We start from the raw sequence: 22,191 nt of genomic DNA on the forward strand, positions 1-22,191 counted from the left end.
TTAACTTTGGTGATTTCCATTACATTAGTTATTCCACACACTATCTAACAGCTACCACTACACAGCAGCAACAGCAGGCTGGAGCTGGAGTCAAGGACCCTTTGTCTTTCTCCACAGACAGAAGCCAGACAGAAAATGCATACCAAAGCGCCGCATTAACAAGGCCAAAAAAATGACATCAGTACAATGAAAAACAACACTGTCTTGCATGACGCACTGTTAAGAGAAGTGTAACATCCCATGTTTACACAGGATGGATTTCATCAGATAAACTTCTGTTTTAACCACTGCAACTGGTTATAAGAGCAAACAGCTCATACTTAATGTATGCAACTGCAAATCTGAAGCAAGTTTCTCTTTAAATCAAATCAGTAGTATTTGTATGTTTGTATATTGGCTTGTGAGCACTTGTCAAAACACTTGGGTGCACAGTAGTCCGTGGCCGTACGTAGAAGTCAAACTGACGGAGAACTACGGCTACTGCTGTTGTGCTGCTTGTGTGTGCGAGTTTTGTCATAGTGGAGCCATCATGTGTTTCTATGGGCTCTTTGTCCTTACATGACTTTCTCGAGAGCAGGAACAAGTTCATTTGAGCATTCAACAGGCCGGCCCTGTGGTGAGCACAGACAAGAGGGGACTGTGTCTGCCAGGCCTAATGGCAGGTCAGAGATCACACCATCGCGCACACACACACACACACAGTTTAGCACACGTTTCACTGTAGAAGAACCACAGCTCAGTCACTGTAGAGCACACACGTAACTTTCTCCAGACCCGTTATCACCAGAGATAGGCATCACACCCACAGAGATGCAAATAACACGAAGACAGAAACATGATTGGAAGTCACAAGTACACAAACACATTTTGTAGAAGCAGAAACCCTCGTGTGGCATATTTACCACAGAAAAACACACGTTGCAATTTTAACCCTGTGTTGTGGGTTGGGACTTTATTTTAAGCTTGGTCCCAAACTCAACAGGTACTTTGTTAAGCAACCAGAGAGGTGAACACATGCACAAACCATCAGGAGAAAACCAGCCAAAGCGCGCACACACACACACACACACACACACACACACACACACACACACACACACCACTTACATTGGGAGTGATGCTCTGGAACAAGCATTGTGGCGTTCGATCTCCCATTCATTCATTCCTACTTTTTCTCAGAGGGTTCGGGTGAATTTATGATTGAGAGAAACATCCATGAACACGAGAGTGTCAATTTCCCTCTCGTGTGCCAACTTGGCTCAATCGAGCCCTGAAGACAGCCAGCTGGTTGCACATCACACATCCGCACGCATCATCGATGAGCTCGTACTGTAAGGAAACACCATCTCACTCACACGTACATGCATAAAGAAACTCCAACTCAAGAAAAACCAACCAGTCCCACATCACACAAACACTTCGCAAAGGAAAAGTCTTTCCTTCTGATTCACATACACACAATGAGGACATACAGCTAAGCTGGCAAATCGGGGCCATTTCACAGCATTTAGTTTTGCATTTGTCTCGTGGTCTGTTGCTACTTTCAGACTTCCATGACGTAGCATGGTGGGGAAAAAAACGGCAGTTATAGGTTTCTTTAATGAAAAACAGGCTGTCGAGCCCTCCGTGTTTGTGTTTGTGCAACTAGGTTCAAAACACACAGCAGCAGCTATGATGCTAAGAGGGAAAAAAAAAAAAAAAAAACTGAGGCAGCAAAGAACATCAAAGTCATCCAGTCGTCATCAAGAAAAACAAGAACAAACAGTGCAGCAGTAAAATCACGCACATGGGCATGAGCGTTTTCCTCGCACACAACTCATAAGGGATTCCTGTGTGATGTCATACTGTGGAGCCAAAGAAAGAGTGAATATAAATATTTAAGGAAAGGAAAAACACTTTTTTTTTTTTTTTCTTACTGATTCATGTGTTTGTTCTGGCTAAACGAACCTCGGAGATGTTTCACAACAGAGCAGCAAATTTATGTTCAACATTCACTCAATTCGCAGAAACCGAGAAAAATAAAAAAGGCAGGAAAATGAAACGATGGCGTACGAAGAACAGCTACACTGGAAACAAGCAGCTTACTGAAAAAGAACTGACTAGCGCAACAAACAATAAAACATGAGTGACTGATGACTGTCGTAGTGAGTAATCCATGAGATAGTGACACCGAACACACACAGAGGCCGTTTGTTTTGTTAAAACCAGATGCTCGATTCATCTTTAGCTCGTAAACAGCTCATGAAGATAAGAAGCTGGTTGAAAGGCAGCCTTCAAATACTGCGCTTTTCTCTGAGTGTGTGTGCGCGTACAGTGTGTTTGTGTCTGTTACCTAGGTATGGTATACAAGAGACCATGCTCTGGCTGCTTATGTAGTCTCTCAGGCGTTTATAGTTGTCTTCTTTGGACATCAGGTAGTCGAGCCGGTCAAACGTCGCCTTGTCCTTCCGACTCAGTAACTGTGAGGTAAACAGGGAGGGAGAGAGAGAGAGAGAGATGGTTGAGGGAACAGAAGGAGGGCATTATACTGCAAGACGGGATTAGCAACACATCGGGGCTCGGAGAAACACAGCGGGATTGAGATTTCAGCTACAAAGGCGAAGAAGTCAAATCTGATATACACCAAAGGCTTTTCACAAAAACACTAGAAGAATATCCTGAGAATCAGGCAAAGAGCAGAGAAATGTATGGCAAAATTGAATTTTCACTGTAACCCAGTCAGAGGTGTCCAGCACTGTGTTGTCTGTGAGCACTGGCGGCTGGCTAGTTGGTCGTCTGAAAACAAACCATCAGCCAGCTAGATTTCCACCTTCTCTTGTTAACATCTGAATCTTAAGTTATATTTGATAAAAATAGAGAAGATGAAAATGCCAACTCAAAATTGCAATAGTCAACCCTTAATTGTTGATTAATTTTACTGCAAAATAAGTGAAATAACTGGTAATCTCTGGCTGTGATTTGCAGTCACTAATATGGAAATTAAATTCAGAAATCTTGCACCAATTAAAAACCACTAGAAGTATGACCGAAAGCGCAAATTGGACACGAGAGTCAAAATATACTGTACACTGTACTCTTGAAAAAGCAACAGGGCCAGCTACCAAAGCCATGTTTGTGTGCGTCTCATTGTCCCTCTGTGAGAGCTACAATTCCTAAATCTGCCACAGCATGAGGGCTGCACTGCAGAGACTTTAACTAAAAGCAGCAGCACAGAAGTGTTCGATCACAGAGTTGCTGATCTGCTGACACAGGACTTTATGGGTTGTGACAAGAGCGGAGAGTACCAATTATACCTGCAGAGATCAAGAATGTATTAGTGTATGTGTCTGTGTGTATGTGTGTATGTGTCTGTGTGTGTGGGTGTGCGCTATATACTGGACAGCAGAAGCATTCACTGAGTGCCTGAAAGAAGCTCCTGTAGCTTTAGAGTTAAAGAAAGCATCATTATTATATTATGTAAGGTCTACATCCTAACTGAGAACACTGACTCACGCACGCACGCACACGCACACACACACGTGGTCTGTCAAGTGGACAGTTGTCTACGACTGAATAAAGAGTTCAAAATGTCAACTTGACTGCACCACGGACATGTCAATCAAACCAGAAACAGAATATATTCACAATTAAGGAAGCTGTAATCAGAACATGTCAGCATTTTTACATAATTTATTTTTTATTCTTGCAGCTCTTAATATATTTGTTAAATTCTCTTATTTGTTTCCTCATGCAAAAGTGTGAATTTAAGGTTTTCTGAATGATCGAAATACTTCTCGTTCTGTATTATTTTTAACTCTGACATTCCTCTTGTCATGTCACTTGTGCTAGTTTTCATAAGGCCGTTGTTTACGTGTGCAGTGTTTTGGTGGAGATCTCGTGAAACTCCTGCTTATTGACAGCGCTCTACTAATAAACCAAAATGTGCCTTCAAAAGGAGGGTAAACATACTCACCGCCCATGTTTTGGTAAGCCTGAAGATGGGAGCACTTTGTAACGCTGACACCACAGCCATGACTGCATGGAGGTTGTTAATATCACACAGTTTCTATGAAAAGTTACAGTACATACAGAGCATTAATTTGAGTTTATACTGCAAACATTCACAGGGGGATAGAACAATAAAAGTCGTGTCGTGCTTGGGTGTATGTACCTTGGCAGTGCGAATATACAGACTCAGCACCTCAGCTCTGATCTTCAACGTCTGCGCATGGAGGATCTCTCGAACCACCCAGAAACTCGTCTAGAAAATGCACACAAACAGGGATTACGGCACCAAGCAACACTCACACCCTCGCCACAAACAGAACCACGATAATACAGAAAACTTGTTATCTCGTTACAATCTTTGAAACATGAAGAGGATTTCAGGTTTGGTGCAGGAGAGACGAGGAATTCTGTCTCGCTAAATCTTCAGAGTATCAGAGGAAAATCCACTGGAATCCAGCTGATTACACAACAGACACACACACACACACACCATAACTCCTAATACGTCAACTGGGAAAGGAGGACGAGATGGCGAATGTGTGTGTTCAGAGTGCTTGGCCAGACCGAGAGCGATGTCGGAAATCTGCCTCTTTAGGGAGAATGCTTGGAAGCCAAAGTTCTGATTACACGTACACACTTACTGAGAAGTCAATGAATCAATCAGTGTTTAAGCTCTGGGGAGAGCGGGAATGGAAAGAGGAAAAGGGAGACGAGTGAGTGAAGAGAGGAGGTAATGGGAGGGGAAGTTAGCTTCAACGCCGCAGGGCTCCGAGGGCTTTCAAAGCCCATAGCTGTCTGCACATTGTGTTCTGATAAGACTGACCATCTCTATGTTTTCTTCTGACACAATAACACTTTTTCCTCACTTTTCTTTCCTCCTTCCTCTCCTGGATTAACAGTTTTTGCCAATGCCAACATTCCTCCATTAAAGCCGCAGACCATTAGGTGTGCTCTTTGTATGCGTCTATAAATCGAGTGTACGTGTGTGGTAGCTTCTGTGAGCAAATTCTAACCTACAGCTGTCTTTGCCCACTTTTTCCTGGAAATAGCCCCAAGACTTGTTTTCGCTTAAGGGAAGAGGTGAAGAGCTGAGGAGTGAGGAGATAAATTCCTCCGGCTACTCTTGGTGTCACTCCCTGTCTTTTCTTATAAACACATGATACACACATCAAACTCAGTTCAATCTATGAGCTAATACGGGAAACATACGTTTTTAATTTTCACCATTTCAGGTGAGGTAATATGTAGAGAAGCATGGAGGGAGTGATGAAAATGGACAAGAGACACACAGATGGTTGACCCCGACTTCCACTGGCTTCTACTTTAATATGTGTCTCTTGCCTTGAGGCAGTGACCTCCTGTGAAGAAGCAGCTCCCACTTTAAAAATGAAAAACTCCCAAAGGTTGTTACATCTATCTTTCCCCTACATCGTGCAGTAAAAAAGACTTTCCAGGAACTGTAAAAATGTGACTCCAATCTGGGAGTGAAACATGCTGCCGCTTCACATTTAGTTCCCTCAGTGGTCTAACTTGATATCTGATGTCAATCTGGACAAAGCATGTCTCCAAACTCACTATACCTTTGGGGTTCACTACAGAGAATGTGTCTGCGTCTGCTTTGGTGTCCAAAACGGCATAGTGATGATGAAATCACTCATGACGACAGTGCTCCACATAGGTGTATTCACGAGTGAGAGTGAGTGCGAGTGCGTGCGCGCGTGTGCGTGTCTGAGTTAGAGGGCTTTCCAGACAGATTTAATATTGTGTCCTGAAGCAAAGATCATGTCTTTAAGGCTGTGTTTATGAGCGCATCAAGGCCTCCAGATGGAGCTACGAGACCCCAGCGTTTCAATAATCATAAATAAGCAGAAGCAGACTAATCCAGCCACAAGCTGATCGCTGTGGATCAACCAATTTAATGGCCTGAGTGGGAGGAAGGGACGGGATGGAGATGAAGATCTGGCCCACGTTGGAGATGACAGCTGACTGACAGTGATCCCTGATATGCTGAAGCCTTTCCAGTAGTTGAGAAAAGGACAAAAAAAAAAAAACATGCTCAGAATATAGTGTATTCTTATTTAGTTATAACCATTAAGCCTTTATTAAACCTTTGATTCTATGATTACTGAATAAAAATGCTGCTGATGTGTCTCGGTTGAAAACCTAATAAAACAGATTACTGTGCATTTATCATAATGTGTTAAAGAGAATGGCCAATTATTTTCTGCTTCATTGGCTCCCAAAGCTCAGAGTCAACAAAACAAGGGCTGAAGGAAGAAGAATATGGCTTCGGCTTATGCAAAGGGGCTTTCTGCGACTCTCTGCCCTCCCAGTCCCAGTCCCATTATCCGAAAAGCTCATTTTCCTTGGCTCCCAGCAGCTGAGTGTGTGCAGCTGACATCTTGAATCACCGTTTGGGATGTGCTATACATGGAGAAGTTTCCACAGCAACACATTCTTGGTAGATCATCTCATATTTATACTGGAGGGCAGCAAAGTGGGTCTTAAAGGAGATTGGCAAAAACACTGGAAGTGGATTAAAGGGCATATGGCTGCCTCTTGAATCGTTACCCACAGCTTCCTGTTGATGATGTCACAGGGCACCGAGGGAGCAGGCCAAAAACCCTCTTACACGTGCACATTATTACTTTCATGAATGCCAGAACCACGGACCAGCTAAGGACAAAATAAGCTGCCTTCCCTCACACCGGCTTTACCTGGGGAGTATTTATGATGACTACATGGCTAGTAGGGAGGACACGTGGATTATTACGAGCTGCCATGACAAGCACAGCTTTCTGAGAGAGGTAGGGTGATGATTTGTTACTTGGAGGATGAAGGCAGAGGACATGATGGAAAGAGGAGCTATACTCTCTCCATTCCTCAATTGCCAAGGCTCATCAATCTCAAAGAGGGATTGTTTTCCCTCTTTCCTTTTGGGTGAAACTGCAGATTGTACCGAGTGACCCATAGGTGCACACGGTGTACGAGTCTCACCTGGTTGAACCTGCGGGTGAAAGCCACAACATTTGGAGCAGAGCTGTGCTTTTCCTTCTTGTTCCAACCACAACTTGACAGCTCCTAAAAAAACACACAAACAATTGGGGAAATTAAGATGATGTACTGAACCACAGAGCATTTTACTGAATGTGTTTTTCAGTGTAGTCAGAGGTCACTCTGTGGGAAACTGAGTAGGGAGGAGGTAGAGAGCAGGATTTGGCAGGAGAGAAAAGCAGATGAGGAGGAAGAGGTAAAAAGAGGCTGAAGATAATTCAGTCAAAGGCGGAGACAGATTAATGAATGACTGTAAAAACAAACAGGTCAAGTTATGCAGGAACACGTTCTTCCTCAGTGTAAGCTATGCTACTGGTTGATACAGGCAAAATCAAACATCACAATATTTTTGACTGAATACCTTGATATCACTTGTGACAAAGTTATCGGAATGACTGCTGATGCTTTCTCGAAATATTTACAGTAGTTTTTTTTTTAATATAAATTATTATCAGTAATGTGGATAATATGAGTATGATAAAGTGGGTAAGGAAGTGGCCCAAAACAGGAGACAACAAACAAACCAATATAACAATACAAATTTCAACCCAAGTAAAAACAAAAGGGCAATGCAAAAGTTTGAGTGTTTAAAGCTGCAACTAATTGCTGTTTGCATTATCGATTAATCTGTCAATTGTCTTGTAATCATTGCAGTTCCTTGTTTGGTCATTTAGCCTTAAGGGCCTTAAGGGTTCATTTCAGGGCACAAAATGCAATTTGCTGTGAAATAAAACACCAGAGCACACCACAGTGTAATGCTATCGATCAACAAAATGTCAAATATAACAAAGGTTCAATCATATTGATTTACCGGAGGCCAAATAATGATGTTTATTGCCAACTGTCAAAAAGACAAAGCTATTTATAATGACAAGAGAGAAGCAGCAAATCATCACATTTAAGAAACTGAAATTAGTAAATGCGGTTTTTTTTTGACCGCATACATAACTTTAAAATGATTGAATTACTGAGATTGTCATAAGTTGATTTTCTGTAAAAAGCTTCCAAAACAGCAGCAGCTGTAGCGGCAGCAGATATGATAGTGATTTCAGTTCACTTCATTAAAAAGGAAGTGGTGATTTTGGAACTTGAACACAGAAATTTCCAACAACACACAAACAGTCATTTCTTTCCAAGTACCAGGCTGAACTCAGCTTGGCTTTCAGCTGTTGTCCTCAGCGATGAGGTAAAGATGGAGACCACACAGACACTGCGAGGGGAACCCAGTCCCTCATTTGGCCCCCGCAGGCTGTCCAGAGGCCAGGGACACTGACATAACAGTAGGAAAAATGTTGTGCAAGCGCTCCTAATCCCTGCCAGCCCGGCTGACTTGGGCTACAATATGAAGAGCTGAATCAGCCTGCGGCTCCCACACACAATACCCCCGTGTGAGCCAATCTGACTGTCTGGAAGCAACAACCTCCAACCAACTGATCGCAGCTCCCCGAACTGCCACACTGGGACAACTACTTGAAGAGAGACGTTGTGCTGATTCAGTGGTAGGTCTTGGAGTCATTAGTCAGTGAGCAGGGGCAAAAAAGCAATGTATTAAATACAGATGTTAAAAGCAGACATTCATGCGTGGGCGAGGTGATACCTTGGGGTCTATGTTGTCTGACTCGAGATGAGGATACAAGAAAAGGAAAAAGGAGCACAGTAGGGCAAGGATGAAAGGATCCAACAGCAACTTCCCACAAGGTTTACTAGCCTGTGTGGAGCCTCCGGTGTGTTTAGGTGTGCTGTCCATGTCACAGGATGAAGCTAAACCCAAAGGGTAGGAGACTCTAGCTTGTCTCACCAAGGAGAGAGAGTTTATTTAACATCTGTCCTTTTCAAATAAGCGCTTCCTTTCATCCTGCCATCATGTCAATCATTCTCGTCTCCTTCGGTTCCACATAACTTTGGTGACAATTCCGAAAACAAAGACGTTCCATAGTTCGTGGGGGGTGGGTGCATTTGTGCGTCTCACAGCTCGGACCACCGCTTGACCACCCAGGTAGGCGGTACACCCGTGAAGAGGCACACAGACAGACATACGTGTCCCGAGCTCAGCACGACCACAACATCTCAACAAGCTGCACTGAGCCTTCAACACGAGACCACCTGGAACCGTCCTCTACACTAACCATCCATCCATCTGTCCATCCAGCTGGACTTGAAGCTGAAGTCATTTAACGGTCCAATATTTCATACTTTTCCAGTGTTTTATTTGCAACCTTGGTATCCATACACTAAGAACATATTTCTGTGGTTTCAAATACCAAAAATCATCTCTATAGTTTTGCATTTCCTAGTTTGTCTTTCTCTCTGGAGCTCTACCAACAACAAGCTGTTTTGTGTCTGTGTATTTAAGGCACATTAATGTCTCTTGTGATTGGCTGACTCTTTCTAAATGATCCACGAGCAGGCGGACCGCAGGTTTTCTTCGGTTTTGTAGCGTTGTAGTCCAGTTGCTCTGTATATTTAAGCAGCAGGAAGCTGATCCTCAGGCTCAGCAGAAAGAAATATATTAGGATTTTATTTACTTTGTTTTTTGTATGCCTTTATAGCCTATTTTCACACTAAGCCATTACAAACTGCAAGCAGCATTAAAAAAAAAAAAAAAAATCTGACAACAGTTGGGTCTTTGGAGAAAGGCAGCTCTGGGAAGAAGAGAGTTTTAAATTCTGCAATAAAAGAGTTCAGTAAAAGAAAAAAGAAAAAGCCTGCTACGCCAAACCACAGACAGCCTGTCATTTCCACATGCTGGTCTGGCTGTGCAGCGTTTTCATTAAAGCGCAGTCCTTTGGGGCTCAAAGCTGGCTGCGTCTACACTGGTGGGTATGTATAGTTAACATGAGGGCTGTCAAAGAAAACTGATGTCATCTCTGGCTGAACATTTAAGTGACCTACAAGTTACATTTAACGACAAATAACAAGTAAAGGAGTGAAACACAAGCACAGATTAGATTCTTATACCACTGTTAACCACACCAAAACTTTACATAACCCTAAAATCTCACTAATCTCCATCTTAAAATGACTGTTTATGCATCTCATTATCTTTTCAATCTGCTTTTGTTTATAAGCATAGACTTTACAACCACATTGTTAGAAGTATTACATAAACAGAAGTACGAGCTTAATAAAATAACCAGCTGCAGTGGAGCCACAAATTGCGATGAGCTCATGTGAGATACCACAGCGACTCTTTTGTTTTTCTCTACATTGTACATGTGTGTTGGGATCCTTGGGAACATTAGTTAGAGGCCACAGGCCAAGACAGGAAGGGCTGATAAAGATGAGGAACAGGACGGAAAAACAGAGAAGATGAGGAGGAGAGGAAGTGAGTCTGAGAGAGGAAGGTCACTGCAAGAGGAGATTGAAGAGATAAGATTTACTGAGGATGACAGGAAGCACTGCGATGGAAAGTCTGCACAGCTGTGTCTGTTTGCCGATGAGGATGCAGCGAGATGGAGGAACCCTAAACTGATAGCGTCGTTATGCCATATTTATGCCGCTGGTCGAACACGGTTGTGCTTTGTGAAACAATAAAATGACAGAACACAGGAGAACAGGACAGAAAAAGAGGAATGAAAAAAGAAGACGCATAAAACAGACAATTGTTGTCTCAGTCCGACAGACTGTAGTATCTTGCTGTGCACACCACGGTAAGAATGACTTTTCCAGGAATACATGTAAACTGTATATGAACCTTTACTACACGCATTTTATGTCTTTCTTATGGCAGTACAGTAAAGCCAAATCAGGCATGTTGCTGCGAGTACATATCATCGTCAATTTGCTGAAGATGATATTAGCGTAATTATCATTGTTATACACTTAACAACAATAAAACATAACCAAGAAGATATTGTAACGCTGGTGGACTAAATCCTTTTTGACAGTGGAAAACTTATCACTGTGGGTTTGCTGTCTCTTCTGCCAAAGCATTATTTTCTCCACCTTTCACCATGATGAGTAAGTCCAGGCCGTCATGCTGACAGGCTGTATTGTGGGAGGCGTCTGCGCATGTGTTTGTTATGCAGAAATTACTGACCCATCTAAAAAAAAAAAAAAAACATGTCCAGACCGTGAGGAGCCATGTGCAACACTTCAAACTCCTCTAGTCCACTTGTGGCTGTGTGACAGAAAACACAATATTTGAGTAAACGTGTTTTATCTCGCAATCAGTGCTGGAAAGCATAAAGCCTGCAGGCGAGACAGACCTGAGAATGTGAAAAGAAACCAGCCCCCAACTACAAGTCATCATCGTCTCCATGACTCACATGAGACCTTCAATCTGTTCAGAGGATTTCAACTCTGGGTGCTCAGACGTGAAGAACTCGCATACTTCTCAGCAGTACGTAAAATGCAATCCGATAGCTGTTCCCTGAGAGCCGAGAGAGAAACCTGCCAGCCAAAGCCACTAAATTACTTACTTGGCTGTGGTCATGACTGTGTGTTAGAAACAAAAGGACACCATCTCCCCCTGAAGCCCCTCGGCATCACTCAGTCACTCTTTTTCTCTCAGTGTCCGTTTCATAAACATCCAGCTGTAGATCACCAGCTGCATGTCTGATTATGAAATTGGAAAAAGCCCAGTGGGACAAAGTAACAGAGAAAGGAGGAAGAAAAAATAAAGTCCTCCATTTCTCTTTTATTTCATCACCATTCCTCCACAGTTGACTTTCTTTTACTTTACACATCATTTCATTTTCTTTGTCAGCTGTTCATCCATACTACGAGGTGAACTCAGGAAGTTACGGTTGTGCATGAACGGAGCTCCGCACAATGCACATGGGAGAAGGTGTGTGTGTGTATGTATGTGTGTGTGTGTGTGTGTGTGTGTGTGTGTGTGTGTGTGTGTGTGTGTGTGTGTGTGTGTATGTATATATGTATGCATGTATGTGTGTGTGTGGGGGGGGGTTGTGGATTAAACATCAGCCTGCTCTGAAGTATAGATTATTTTACCATCAGAGAAATATCTTCTGGTGCTCCCATCAAGTTATACCTGCACTCCAAACAGAGTACAAGACTCTGACAATGCTTTGCTCATTGGCTCTGTGCTAAAAAATTTTATGTACACTGTTCCGGGACAAGAACCATGAGTGTTGTACTGACGAGGGTCCATTGCGTGGAGGAAGTAATTTACAACATCCCTCATGCATGGCAGTGGATGAGCTGTCACTTATGCATCATGAAAAGCAGATGTGTTTAGATTTGGTCTGCTGTGTCAGAGAGACTCGCGCTCAACTGTGATCTTTTAAAACCTGGCTCTCGTGAGGCCTTTCTGATATCAAAGAGAAGTATTGGCCTCTTGTCTGGAAGAAACAAAAGATAGTGGGAGTGAACCACGCTTCCTGCCCAGAGGCGTTGGCCAGACTTTGTACCATCTCCTCACTGCTGTATCCATCCACAGTTCTCATGTAATCTTTTATTGCTACTGTGACAGACCGTTATCTTTTCATCGTCATCCAAAGGGTTTGGCTGGATATTTCAGGATTCTCTGCATACATCTGCTCCAATATTGGAACATTTCAGTTAATGAGATCATCTGCTCTACTGCAATCTTGTCTGGGGGCAATTTTGCAGATTCACGCCAGAATACCTGTTAATGTGTCATATTCGCATGTAAAACATTTCAACAACTATCTGGTTATGGTTATGATGTGTTAATGAGGAGAGGAAAAATAAAAATCGGAACACAAACAGGCCAACTCTGAGCTAGTTTATGGTTATTTCATCTATGTCAAGTAGTCTGTGCAGTTATCATGAAATGACTCCAGTCTTGGAAGAACAGCGGAAACAGGAGAGCAGTAGATTGCAGCAGCTTAAATATGAAAGCTTTTTGCACTAATAAAACTAAACGACAACTTTGGGTTACCTACCGTAATTCTGCTGTAAAGGCATCCACACAGTGCTATAGCAAATTCTAGATCATCCCTACCACAAACCAGGAACACTTGGAACCAATTTGGTGGAAAATCTGACCTCTAGTGTTTGTTATTGTGCAAAAATATCAATATGAAACCATCTGAAGAACATCTGGACGTGTCGGGAGTTTAGAAATACAAGAAAGTCTCCTGTACATATCACATCCAAATGAGGGTCGACTCCCTCAAGACTATTAAACTAAGTGAGAATTACAACATATCACATCATGGAAACCAACACAATCTTTAACTTTTTTTTCCACTCACTCATCTCAAGAGAATGAAGCAGGAGAAAAAAAAAGGTATTTGTTCAATATTAATATGCCTCTTAACCCCCTGGTTATGGCCATAGCTTTTCCCTGTTTATCAGTAAGCTCTTCTTTAGCTTTGTGTGCATGTTGTTCTATCTTGTTGTAACACCACATTTAAAAGGGTTAAAAGACAAATACAGGCTGGATGTCAGTAAAAACACAATTTCACAACTGAAGGAATCGAGCAAGTTATTTAATATTTTCCGATGCAGACAGTGAACGGAGTGAAACAGCAGCCATGCATGAACACACGCGCCTGCTTTTCCCATCATTTGTCTGCGAGGAGGGCAAGGAAGACTGACAGCAGTGGAAACTCTAGTTTAGCTCAGTTCAGGCTTAGCCATGTACCTTTTTTCACAAAGTATTCCTGAGACAAAAGCAGAAAAGGCATCGCTAGTCCAGTCTGCCACCTGCCAAGATCCTGCAGGGTCATTGTGCATACTGTACACTCTGCTCCCTCTCTCCCTGCAGACTGCAGCCTTCATCACCTTCTCAGCTCATCCCCCTCAATTGGACCAGTGACTCCTTTCCAAACACCACCTCTTGTTCACTTTCTCTGCATCGTTCTTCATTCCCACTTCAGACAAGGCCTGATGAAAGCCACTTGGCAACTTGGAGTGCTTTGACACCTACCTAGTTTGGTCCGAACCAAAATACCAAGTATTACAAATTCTTTGGACCACAGTCCGGACCGACCGAAAGACCAAAACTCAGTCCGACAATAAGAGATGGCCTTGCTGTGGATCAGACTGAACCTCGGCTTGAAGTATTCAGTATCGCTTATCTTACTGCTTGCTCCAGAAATGGAGCTGCAAAGGCTTGCGAGATTGATTGCAGTATTCGCCTCTTTATTTGTTGGTGACAATCATTTTAGCAGCACGAGGAGAATGCGTTCTAGTATTGCACTTAAGTTATGGTGGCAACAAAATGAATCTGTTCATTCATTTTTCTCCTCCGCCTCGAAAATTCGAAGAAAAATCTAATAGTGCAGAGCAGATTTCGATAGGGGTTTTGTTTGAAATTCCCATCCCTAATACAATTTAATAGAAACATGAACCTCGGTTTGGCTCTCGGTTCAAACGTTCAGGTGTGTAAACGCCTGTAATCACCAGTCTTTTCGCTTTTTTCCCATTGCTCAGACACAACAAGGTATTTGCATATCTCAAAAAGGGCATGCAACACTACAACAACGTTATCTAATTAAATCAAGATGCAGGTGTGATAATATCATACCAAAGGAGTGTCTGTGCTGTTGGCTGAGGCAAGCAAGGGGTGCACACATGCGACAGCCAGAGTCAGACTGTAGCATACCACACTGGGCTGTGGCTTGTGAGCTGCTTTTATAAGGCCACAGTGGCCAACCTTAAACATAGGTTGTCTATGCCTGCTGTGAAAAAGGGGAGATTACATGAGATTACACTGGCTGTTTCTCAAAGACCAGGCAAAACACCAGGTGTGAAAGAATAGCCGAGATGCAGATAGTCTTCTGCATAGCTGTAATATGTGGCTCTGTGTGGAAGCTCTGATCACAGCAGCTCAGAGTAAAGGGTGATGGGACAGAAACCACATGGACACTTTGTGAGAGAGGGAGTAAAGAAACAGAGTGATGGACAGCAGATGGAGAGTAATTTGCAGGTGTCCAACTCCAGAGTAGCAAAACATCCCCAGACTTGAATGTTTCCACCACCATGTTTCACTGTGGGTTTGAGCCACTGCTGTATCATTCTCTCTCTCTCGTTCATCTCCTTAGATGCACCCACCTGTTACTGCCACTAATCTCTTGATTGGATTAATTCAAATAGGACTTTTCTTTTCCCCACCATCGACTGTAAAATGTTGGTATAACCCACCTCAAGTGCTTGGTTTTGTTTCCCCTCCCGAGAAGCGATTTAGAGTCACTATTTCTCCTCCGAGGTCACGACTAGACAGAGTTCTTTCGACAGGACTTTTACTTGTTAAAGTCTCTGTGTATCTGTGACGAAGTTGTTTTTCAACTGCTCAGCGAAAAAAGCTTTAAGTAAGTGCTCACTTTAAGTACACTAGGTCATGCTTTGGAAAAAAGTTTAGAGTGCCATAAACTGTCACTTTAGGAAGTCTAGCAGTAATTTGATGCTGACAAAGCCCCTCTTTCCTTATAATAACAACTTAGTTCTGATGCCATGTTTCATACCATCACAATGCTGCTTAGTCAGCAATATTCTGTTGGAAACTTGAGGCACAGACATATTTATAACAGGTGAACAATGGCTTCAAAAGGAATTACTTGAACAAGCCTTTGATGGGTTGATCAAAACCTCCTGTGTGTCATTTTAACTCTGCTTCCACAGAAGAAAAAACAACTAAAGGAAAACTGGCCTTTTGTACAAAGAGGTTAATGTGATCAATGCCACTATTTGCTAAAATGTTATTGCTGACAGTGCAGAATCTTTGGTCTTCATTTTACGTGTCAGAACTTAAATGTTTCTAAATCCTCCAACTGTTCAATTATTTCCAGGTCTACATGAAGATATGACAGATTTTGTTTCTGTAGCCTCAGACTTTTGGACCTTACCGTATATTTCAATTTTTTTTTCTGTGATAAATGTATTGTTTTGTTGCATAACAAAACAGATCATAATAAATGGTTTCAGACATGACCCCAAAATAATTTGAAAGTTGTTGGTAAGAAACTCAAGAAGCCTGCTTGACTTCTCACAATCAATTTGGAAAATCACATCCATATAATGATGTCAGCCTTCCTCTCTTCTCTGCAGATCTAAGAGCAGCTCACCTCTGGCTGGATGGCTTTGAACACAGGAGCATCCATGAGCGTAATCTGGCCCTGAAGGAGATCAAACACAACAGTAGTTATAGATTCTTTGCTTATATATAATATATTAAGAAAAGTATTTCACAATAAATTCCACAGATACCATGTTGTCATATAGTAAGTCAGTGAAATAGTAATTCAACACCTGAAACACTGCATTTGTTAGATAAGCTGTGTGCTTGGTGACAGTGCACAACCCATTACTCCAAAGACTTGTTTTTGTTTTACTGAAAGCACCTTTAAATGATGAAGCAAGGAGAGAAGTTTGAAGAAAAGAATAAGATAGAGAGTGCCCTCTTGTGGTTGAATGGGGCAGAACGAGGGAACAACATCAAAGCATTTCAATAAGATTACAGACAAGAATAAGAAAACGCTTTTGTTTGTATTATTATATGGAAAACCTGAGCATTAACCGAAAGCCAATACATCAGAAATGTGACTTCTTTCGGAGGTTTGTTCAGAGATGTCACTGGAAAGTTTGTGCTTTGCACTGCCAAGCCTCATCAATTATTACTGATCCAAACTCTGACCCCATTTCCTCTATCATCCCATCTCCTCCTGTCTCACATCAGCATATCGCATTTGTGCTTACTGAACACTTTGTTTTTAAACACTCATATATGCAGACAGAAGAGGAGACAGTGTGACAGACAGACTTACAGCATATTCTTCAGGAGTGACCTTCAGCACGTCGAACACAACGGCATCAAAACTCTTCTTCAGCTCTGAAGATCCTTTATCACTGAGAGATTCTGAGCTGCTGCTCCTCTGGCAGACACACAAACACACACAGTGTTAGGACTGATGGCTGCACTGTTAAGAACAAGGTCATCAAGTGAAGGAGTCAGGTGAGGCATACAAGGTTTTGAGAGGGGTACACAAACAAAGTGCTGACAATGCACCACCATGAAGCACAGAAAAATGTGTTGACTTTATATTTCAGTTAGAAAAAAAACAAAAAAACACTTTTCAATCCTGCCACCGCATCTTCCCACACTGAAGATTTCAAGTGTGGAAAGATGCTCAGAGCAGCATCCATGAGGGCCTATTTTAGAAAGACAAGTGGGTGTGGCCTCACCTCAGACAGTGTTGCAGCGGTGGTGGTGATGCCTGATTGGCCATTAGGGAGGTCCATCATTCCCACACCATCTAGCTCTAGCGCAGCAGACCATTCATCATCCTCAGCTTCAGCAAAGCCCACCCAGCCCTCTGAACACACACACACACACACACACACACACACACACACACACACACACACACACACACACACACAAAATGTAAGACAGCAAGTACATTTTGCACCACATTCTAATCTTAATAACCTGCATCCATACTAGTGATCGCTCAGCTTGGAGCAGCAGCACCACCTACTGGTTCAAATAAATCGCTCTGCATATTCCCGGGGTCACTTCATCATCACAGGCTACTACTCAGAAAATTAGTTCTGGTTGAGCTTTAGATGTGAGCAAGAGTGTTGACGGCTTCAGCTATTGTCCCAGCGGGCCTGTGAGCCATATGGACACACACTTTCACAGACTGTGTTTACTACACTCCAGAGACAGGACGGGACAGAAGGAGCTTAGGCTGAGCATTAGGAAAAGCTCTTTGGTGAAAGGGGTTTGGGGTTTGTTAGATCCACAACACTAAACAGCTTACCTGACCTATACTGCCACTCAATGTTTTGTCAATTGGCTAACAGCGCAGTATATGTACATCCTAAAACTCTCCAGGAATTAGAAGGGGCTGATTTATGAGTAAATAAGCATTTTTACTTGGTTAGTGGTATGTTCTTTTTCTTAAAGCCTAAATCCAATGTTTGTTTTCTTGATAAATTCCTTAAATAATTAAATTAGTTCTCCACCCTGTCGCTACTTTTTTTCTCTGAATCAGAAAATCAAAAAAATAGTTTCAGCATTAAATGATGCCACAGCTATATTTTGTGTGAAATTGTATTTCTCTCATAAGTTTCTCTTAATGTGCTTCCTGTAAAAATCAAGAATAATATTTTAAAATCCTTCGTGTATACAAAGCCCTTCCTGATATCTCAATGAGCTCATGGTACTCTATGATCCCAACAGAGCACGTAGCTCTCAGTGTGCAGGCTTACTTGTGGTTCCTTGAGTTTCCATAAGTAGAATGGGAGGCTGAACCCTTTCAGGCTCCTCTTTTGTGGACTCAGCTCCCAGTTTGGGTTCGAGAGGCAGACACCCTCTACTTTTAAAGTTAGGCTTAAAACTCTCCTATTTCATAAATCTTAAGAGTTTTGGATGGCTCAGGTGACCCTGAACTATCCCTTAGTTATGCTGCTATAGGCCTAAATTGCTATGTGTCTTTAACATTGATGATTTAGTGAGGTTGTTTATTTATTTATTTTTGAATTGTCAAGAGTTTTGGGACCATGTTGCTTTGTAATTCCACACTTTAAATAAAATTGAATTGAGCTTCAAAGAAGCACTTCTGACATTTCTTCCTTTATATTAATTACTGTATCTGGAAAAACACAAACTGAATGTCCACATATGTCTTTTAAAATCCCAGTCTGAACCTACGTACGCCCGTGTGAACAGATGGAAACACATCAACAGATGAGTTAAGCGTTTAATGAAGTTGTGAATCACGAATGTAAAACTTGAGCTTCAATTGAAACTGTGGGTGATATCCTATTAAGATGATATTCTAATGTGCTAAAATGTTCTTCCCTGCCCGGCATTGAAAACGCCTCTGAGACCATTCTTTGCCAAAAGCGCGCTGAGAGACAGTGATGAAAAATAAGGAGCTGCTCTGAATGCTGAAGGCCGGCAGAGGCATTCCTTGTGTACTTGACAATGCAGGCCTGTGTGTGTGTGTGCGTGTGCGTGCGTGTGTGTGTGTGTGTGTGTGTGTGTGTGTGCATGTGCGGGGTGGGGGGGGGGGGGCGTGTGTGCCTGCCTATCTTTGCGGCTGGCTCGAGCTTATATGGTCTGTGCTTTCAGGAGCCATTAGCTGCCTTGCACAATTGCATCCTGCCAAGGCGAGAGCAAACGTCGGTACATCATGTCGGCTTCCCTCGCATTGTTTGACAGTAGCGCATAATTGTACAGGAAGTAATAGCTGGTCTGTGTTTACAAGTTGGAGTCTGTTGTTTGTGAAATCATACATCTGTAATTACCTTACTTCCTAGTCTAATACCTATATGTATCTTGTCCTCCTGTCTGATCTACCCCTGGACAATTATGTAACATATCACTTGGGAGTTTTGCCTACAGCTACGGCATGCTGCAATTTCTTTCAAAGTTAGAACATAGGCTATGATTAACGTGAGCCAATGCACACGTACATAAAAAAAAAAAAAAAAAAAAAATACAAGCATCCCATCAACCTGGTGATGCCCTCTTAATATAAAAAGAAAGGACTAAATACATATTCAAGGTGTTATCTGCAACTGTGTCCTTCGGCAATTAGATCGTCAGGTTATTAAAAAATAATTAACATTTTAACTCTGCGGGCGCACACAGACACACATTACTGTCCGACCAACACACTTTCACAAAAAAAAAAAAAAACGACACGTCTTTGCACAGACAAGGCCGTACTTACCAGATGTGTGTCAGATGTGCATACTGCTTGAAGTGAGGTTGGCCTATTGTTCAGTATTCCTGTCTCTGTGTGTGGAACGCTGTCTTTCTCTGGGGCTGCCTCTTGCTATCTGTGTGGAAGGGAAAAGAACAAAAAGACAGAGAAAAGGGTGAGATGGGAAAGAAACGGCAGCATGGCTGCTCTGACCGCTAGGAAAACCCACGCAGCCGTAAAGTAACACAAATCTAATAGGAGTCCAATAGCCGGTCTGATTTGTGCACGTGTATAACAAATCAGCAGCCGGGAGGACAAGGACAAGATCTGTGAGCAGCGCTCTCATGGAAACTTTTTCTCCGGATCTTCTGAGCCGCCGGTTTTGAGAGTCTGCTCACCGTGAGCTCACTTCGATAAAACACCAGATGTGTACACAGTTTGACAGGAAGTTAAACAAACCATACATATGTATTACATTATATGGTTAGTATGGTAGAATTGCATCCTTATTGTTCACCGTAATCAATAATAGAGCAACAACAATATAATAGCATTACGTGTAGGACTATAACAATCCATATCATTCTGATACGGACCTCATTAAATAGATCAGCCTTCTGCCATGACATTAACAATTTACGGTTTATTTACTAGTTTTGAAATTCAGTGTCTCGGCTATCAGATACCTTCATTTTGTCATGCCGATTTTAAATTTGGGAAATAAGAACGCAGGTATTGAATGGGTACTCCACATCATCATCATCATCATCAGGTATCCCAAGTTGAGGTATCAGAATTGGTATTTGAGGAGGAAAAGGATGGATCTAGTTAAATATCCATCACACCTGACACGGCTAAATGTCAGACATGTCCAGCTGGCTCTGATTATTAAAGTATATTTTCCATGCATCATTTTGTTCATTGTAAACACCAGTTTGAACCAGTTTTAATTCCAATATATCTCAGACAGATTGCAACCAACCTCATGCAGCAAGAGTAAATCCAGACTTTTTACATGACTCACATTAGCCAGTAGGTGTCTCACTACTCTAAGGGATAAAGGTCTGTGTGTATTAGACTGCTTAGGCTTCAGATGGGCTGCATGCTGACAGACAGCAGTTGGCCTTTAGCCATCAGCTGGTGGCTCAGATCTCCTCATCCCTTCCCAGGTTGTTATCATGCTGGATGCGGGTACAAAGCTCACGAGCAGAACAAACAGTCGATTAGGATTTCCACAGAGGTCAATTTGAAACCTTTGCTGAAATAAGCCTGTCGATTCTTAAAAATAAGAATTACATCTTGCGAAAAAAAAAAAAAAAAAATCTGTCTCAGAGTTTCACTTCTGGCGAGTTTTTTTTCTTCTTTTTATTTACCTGCCCTGAACAATGCAGTTTTGTGCTTGGAGAAACAGAAACAACAACTCACACACCGACTAATAGACAGTGCTCTCGTCTATAGCCTGTGTGTCATTGTCTAAGTGCTGATCTGTCTGTAAACAGCCCCTGGTCACGGCAGGTTTCTGCTTGCCTGCTGTCAGTCACTTTGTTCTCTATTCGAGTTGCTTGTCAGTCTTGATCTCAAACATCCTGAACCAGTTTACATCTCCCTTCACAACTCTGTACAATACCCACATCTCCAGCTATGGCATTTAAAAAAAACAAAAACACAGGCAGTCACTTCTGAGTCACTGCTTTCCTTAGCCAATCCTAACTAGCCGTTGCTCCTGATGTAAGAGCCCCCCCCCCCCCATTCTGCTCTGAACATCTATGCACTTCTGACAGCGAGCAGAGCTGGACCGTGTTGTGTTCGGTGACATAACTCCTGGCCGAGTCCTCATGCTTCCTTAAGTTTAAGTCCAGGGAATGTGTACACAGCTGACAGGATAGCATTCATGCATTCATACGGCGATGTGGTACACGTGTGTATTTGTCTGGGAATGACAGGGTGGGCGGACATATGTTTCAGCATCACATGGAGAAGACTTCAACAGGACACGACAAGGATTAGAGGAGGAGGCAGAAATTAAACAGAGGCAGAGTGGCAGAGCGGAGAACGCCTCTTGTTGGAGCTTGTAGGAGAGGATGTGTTGTCGTTAAGCTAAATGTGACTCATCCCACTGCATCGCCTTTTGACATTTGCAGAGAGCAGTTCAAACACAAAAGCCTCTGGCTGCCTAACAGGCCTTTTAGTACTTAAGGGAACAATGCGTATTAGCATTTGTGTGTCGTCACGCACATGCCGGCGTATTTGTGCATGTGACAACACATTCCACATCCTGCACTGACCCTTTACATTCCTGTCGCCAGTGGCCCTGAAAACAGGTCTCCACCACCTCTACTTGACGTGCCGTCCTCTGTCCTCCTCACGCTGTTCATCTACGCTTCTCTCCCTCTTCACCTCAACCCCATTTTACAGCAGATATACTTGTACGAACAATAGAAGTCCATCAGCATTAATAGACAATAAGATCATTTCTAAAAGATGAATAAATTAAATAAAATGAGTAGCAGTGGAGGGAGTAATGATACTTGAGGTTGCAATGATGAGGTAGTTGCATCCGCAT

General features: G+C 42.5%; 1 protein-coding gene across 5 annotated transcripts in view; it reads right to left on the minus strand.

Moving 5' to 3' along the window:
* Positions 1 to 22,191, minus strand: part of ralgps2 (Ral GEF with PH domain and SH3 binding motif 2) — a 71,125-nt gene that overhangs the window by 32,576 nt on the left and 16,358 nt on the right. For 4 of the 5 annotated variants that reach the window (XM_069150043.1, XM_069150047.1, XM_069150044.1 and 1 more), the window contains exons 2-9: positions 19,656 to 19,764; positions 17,155 to 17,285; positions 16,737 to 16,844; positions 16,038 to 16,088; positions 6,985 to 7,068; positions 4,151 to 4,240; positions 3,953 to 4,045; positions 2,333 to 2,459 (exon numbers count right to left, since the gene is read on the minus strand). In XM_069150043.1, the coding sequence (XP_069006144.1) occupies positions 2,333 to 2,459; positions 3,953 to 4,045; positions 4,151 to 4,240; positions 6,985 to 7,068; positions 16,038 to 16,088; positions 16,737 to 16,844; positions 17,155 to 17,214 (613 nt within the window). In that variant the 5' untranslated portion in view covers positions 17,215 to 17,285; positions 19,656 to 19,764. The remainder of the gene's footprint in view (positions 1 to 2,332; positions 2,460 to 3,952; positions 4,046 to 4,150; positions 4,241 to 6,984; positions 7,069 to 16,037; positions 16,089 to 16,736; positions 16,845 to 17,154; positions 17,286 to 19,655; positions 19,765 to 22,191) is intronic. The other variant, XM_069150046.1, reaches the window with a different exon arrangement.

This window comes from Embiotoca jacksoni, unplaced genomic scaffold (assembly GCF_022577435.1).
Source record: "Embiotoca jacksoni isolate LCO1_2020_lvr unplaced genomic scaffold, fEmbJac1.0.p SCAF_16, whole genome shotgun sequence".
Classification (NCBI taxonomy): domain Eukaryota; kingdom Metazoa; phylum Chordata; class Actinopteri; family Embiotocidae; genus Embiotoca; species Embiotoca jacksoni.